The sequence below is a fragment of the Loa loa genome (genome assembly GCF_000183805.2).
Source record: "Loa loa unplaced genomic scaffold supercont3.407, whole genome shotgun sequence".
Lineage (NCBI taxonomy): Eukaryota > Metazoa > Nematoda > Chromadorea > Rhabditida > Onchocercidae > Loa > Loa loa.
Window position 1 is genome coordinate 19,770 of NW_018108587.1, and position 3,086 is coordinate 22,855.

Genomic DNA, 3,086 nt, shown 5'->3' on the forward strand with positions numbered 1-3,086 from the left:
AAAACAAATAAATAAATAAAATAAATAAATTGATGATGAATCTGCAAAATTTTCCATGATATGGAAAATTTGTTGCTTTGTTAAAAAAATATCCTTTGCAATTTTCTTTTGTCAAAAAAAAGAAGGAAAGAAAATGAATTTTTGGAAAAGAAAAAATTTATTTAAAAAAGTATTTCATAAATTAAGCTCTAATTAATAATTAAAATCTTTGCAATAAACTTTTCCATTGGCAATTACAGATTAATCCATTTTCTTAAAAATGCTCAAATTCTAACAATGAATAATTAATTTTGTCATTTTCAAATTGCATTTAGATGTGTTAAAATCGTCTATTAAATTTTCTAATTAAATTTGATTAATTTTCCAAACTATTACCATTTAAGTGATTTTGAACTTCATTTGTCCTTAATAATGCGAGAAATTTTAACTTTTTCATCACTAAAATTTTATATTCATGCATATTATTCTTTCATTAAAATTCAACAATTTTCATCGATAAAAGAATAATTTACTTTTATTAACAAAACTATTTAGAAAAATATATTACCAAAAAAAAAAATTTTTTTGAAAATGAGAAATTTGGTTATTAAATTGCTTATGATAAAATATAATTATCAAATCTATTAGAAAGAAGTATAAAAGTCTCGTTTTTTTTCCTAACAAATTATTATAAAATATGCAAAATTTAACTTCTCAAAATTTCGTTGAGATAAGTAAATTACAATAAGTTAAGTTATTTAATTGAGATAAGTAAAGTTTTGGTTGTGAAAATTTATTTTGATGCATAAATAGTAATTGTTACCGAAATATTTCTCTTCCCAAATACCCGAAAATTTTTTATGTCTAATATTTTTTTGGAAAATTACTAACAACAAATATTTCTTTTTTCTTTTTTGATGGAAAATATTTTAATTTGCTTTTTATTGTAATTACTACTCTTGCATGTAGTTAATATGATAATGAAAATTAATTAGGCTTAATCATTAAGTATAATATCATAGCATTACGTAAATTTGATTAAATGATTGAATATTTCAAGTATTAATTTTAATTTTGAAACCGAAAATTGAAATTATTCATCCCTATTGATCCATTATTCGACTGAATAATCAATTTATTTCAAATGTTCAATTTCGGATTAAATTTCCATCATTAATTTTTACCAAATGTTAAGTTCATTTCGAGTACTAGTTACAATTCCGGTTATATTCATCTTCATTAATTCAATTATTTGACTTCTATTTCAAGTGTGAATTTCAATTCCGGATTATGTATATCCACATCATTCAATAACTTTGCTAAATAACAAATTCGTTTTAAGCATTAATTTTAATTTAAAATCACAATTACATTTATAACAAAAAAAAAAAAAAAAATTTAGAAAAAAAAAACTTTTCCCATTGCATCAAATTTACATAAATGAAAACAATTTCTTTTAATTTCAATTCATTTATATGAATAAGCTTATGTATATGTTAGCATTCATTTATGTATGATAAAACATTAATTAATATTGATAATATTTAAAAGGAAATGAAAAAGAGTACGAAGAGAAAGAGAAAAGGAGAAAAAAAAAGGATAAGTAAAATTTGGTAGGATAAAGAAAAAAAGGATGAATGAGATTAATAAATAATCCATTATGTTTCCATTCGATCATTTTCTTTTCTAAAAATTTTTGATAAAAAGTATTCATTCATAAAATGACAATGCTATCATTTATGTTAAGCCAAAAGAATATTTTCGTCATTTTTCACTCAACAAATTCATCCTTTCCTTTCTCATTCCTCTATTTTCTTTTTATCATTTTATCATTTTCTTCACTCATTCCTATCTTTTTTTTGTTATCATTTTATCATTTCATTCTTTCCTCCAATCATTCCTATCTTTTTTTTGTTATCACTTTATCATTTCATCCTTTTCTTCACTCATTCTCATGTTTTTCATGTTGTTATTTTATCATTTTATCCTTTTCCTCACTCATTTCTATCTTTTTCTTGTTATCACTCTATCATTTCATCCTTTTCATCTTTTTTTTTTGTTATCACTTTATCAATTCATCCTTTTTTTCACTCCTATATTTTCTTGTTATCATTTTATTATATCATTCATATCATATAATAAACTTAGCTTACATTTTTATTTTCTTTTAAGCTTACTTTAATATATATTCATGTATTTTCAATATTTATCACATCAGTCTGTCTTTTTCCTTTTCTCTCTTTTTCTTTTTTTCTATTAAGGAAATGAAATGATTTATCTATAATGATACTTACAAACATATAAAATTCATCTTATAATATTGTTAAAATTAGGAAGAGGACGAAAGGACGAATAATATCAGGTTAATTATTATCAATTGTACATGCAACGTTAAATGCATATGTAAAATTTATTTTCTAATAATTCTTGTTAAAATTAAGAAAAGGACGAAAGGACGAATAATACATTAAGTTATTTATTATCATTTCGTATTCATTCCAATGGTTCGAATTGAAATGAACCCGTTAGATGACGGGGAAAATATTCGACATTTAAAATGTGTCCTTGTTGGTGACGCTGCCGTCGGGAAAACATCACTAATTGTTTCATATACCACAAATGGTTATCCAAAACAATATATTCCAACAGCATTTGATAATTATTCTGGTTTGTTTTCCTATCCTTTCATTAAATTTTTAAATTTAATTTTAATCTTTTATATTATCAAATTTTATTTTTTAATTTTTTTGTTTTTTTTTTAATTTTTTTTTTAATTTTTTTGTTTTTTGCATAACATTTTGACATTAGCCATTTCTCTCTTTTTTTTTTCAAAATTTAAATTGTAATTATATGCTATCATCCCAAAATTGTTCTCTTCCTCTTCCCAAATTCTTATTCTTTTTCTCAAATGTAATAAAAGGGACAATAGAATTGTCACCGATTATGACGTAAATTTTGTTTATCAAAATTGTTGTTAAATAATACTTATTTTTAATCTTTTATGATTGCTATTTTAGCTATCTTTAGGATTACACAGAACAAAATCTCGGTATTAACTTCTTTTGAAATTTCAATTGCATGTTATATTCTAAAATCAATTTTTTTTT

General features: G+C 22.0%; 1 protein-coding gene across 1 annotated transcript in view; it reads left to right on the forward strand.

Moving 5' to 3' along the window:
• Window positions 1-2,480: 2,480 nt before the first annotated feature.
• LOAG_18623 (hypothetical protein) overlaps window positions 2,481-3,086 on the forward strand; it is a gene marked incomplete at both ends in the record, with an annotated part of 3,784 nt that continues 3,178 nt past the window's right edge. Inside the window, one exon of the mRNA XM_020451287.1 lies at window positions 2,481-2,646. Coding sequence (XP_020304943.1) covers window positions 2,481-2,646 — 166 coding nt within the window. The remainder of the gene's footprint in view (window positions 2,647-3,086) is intronic.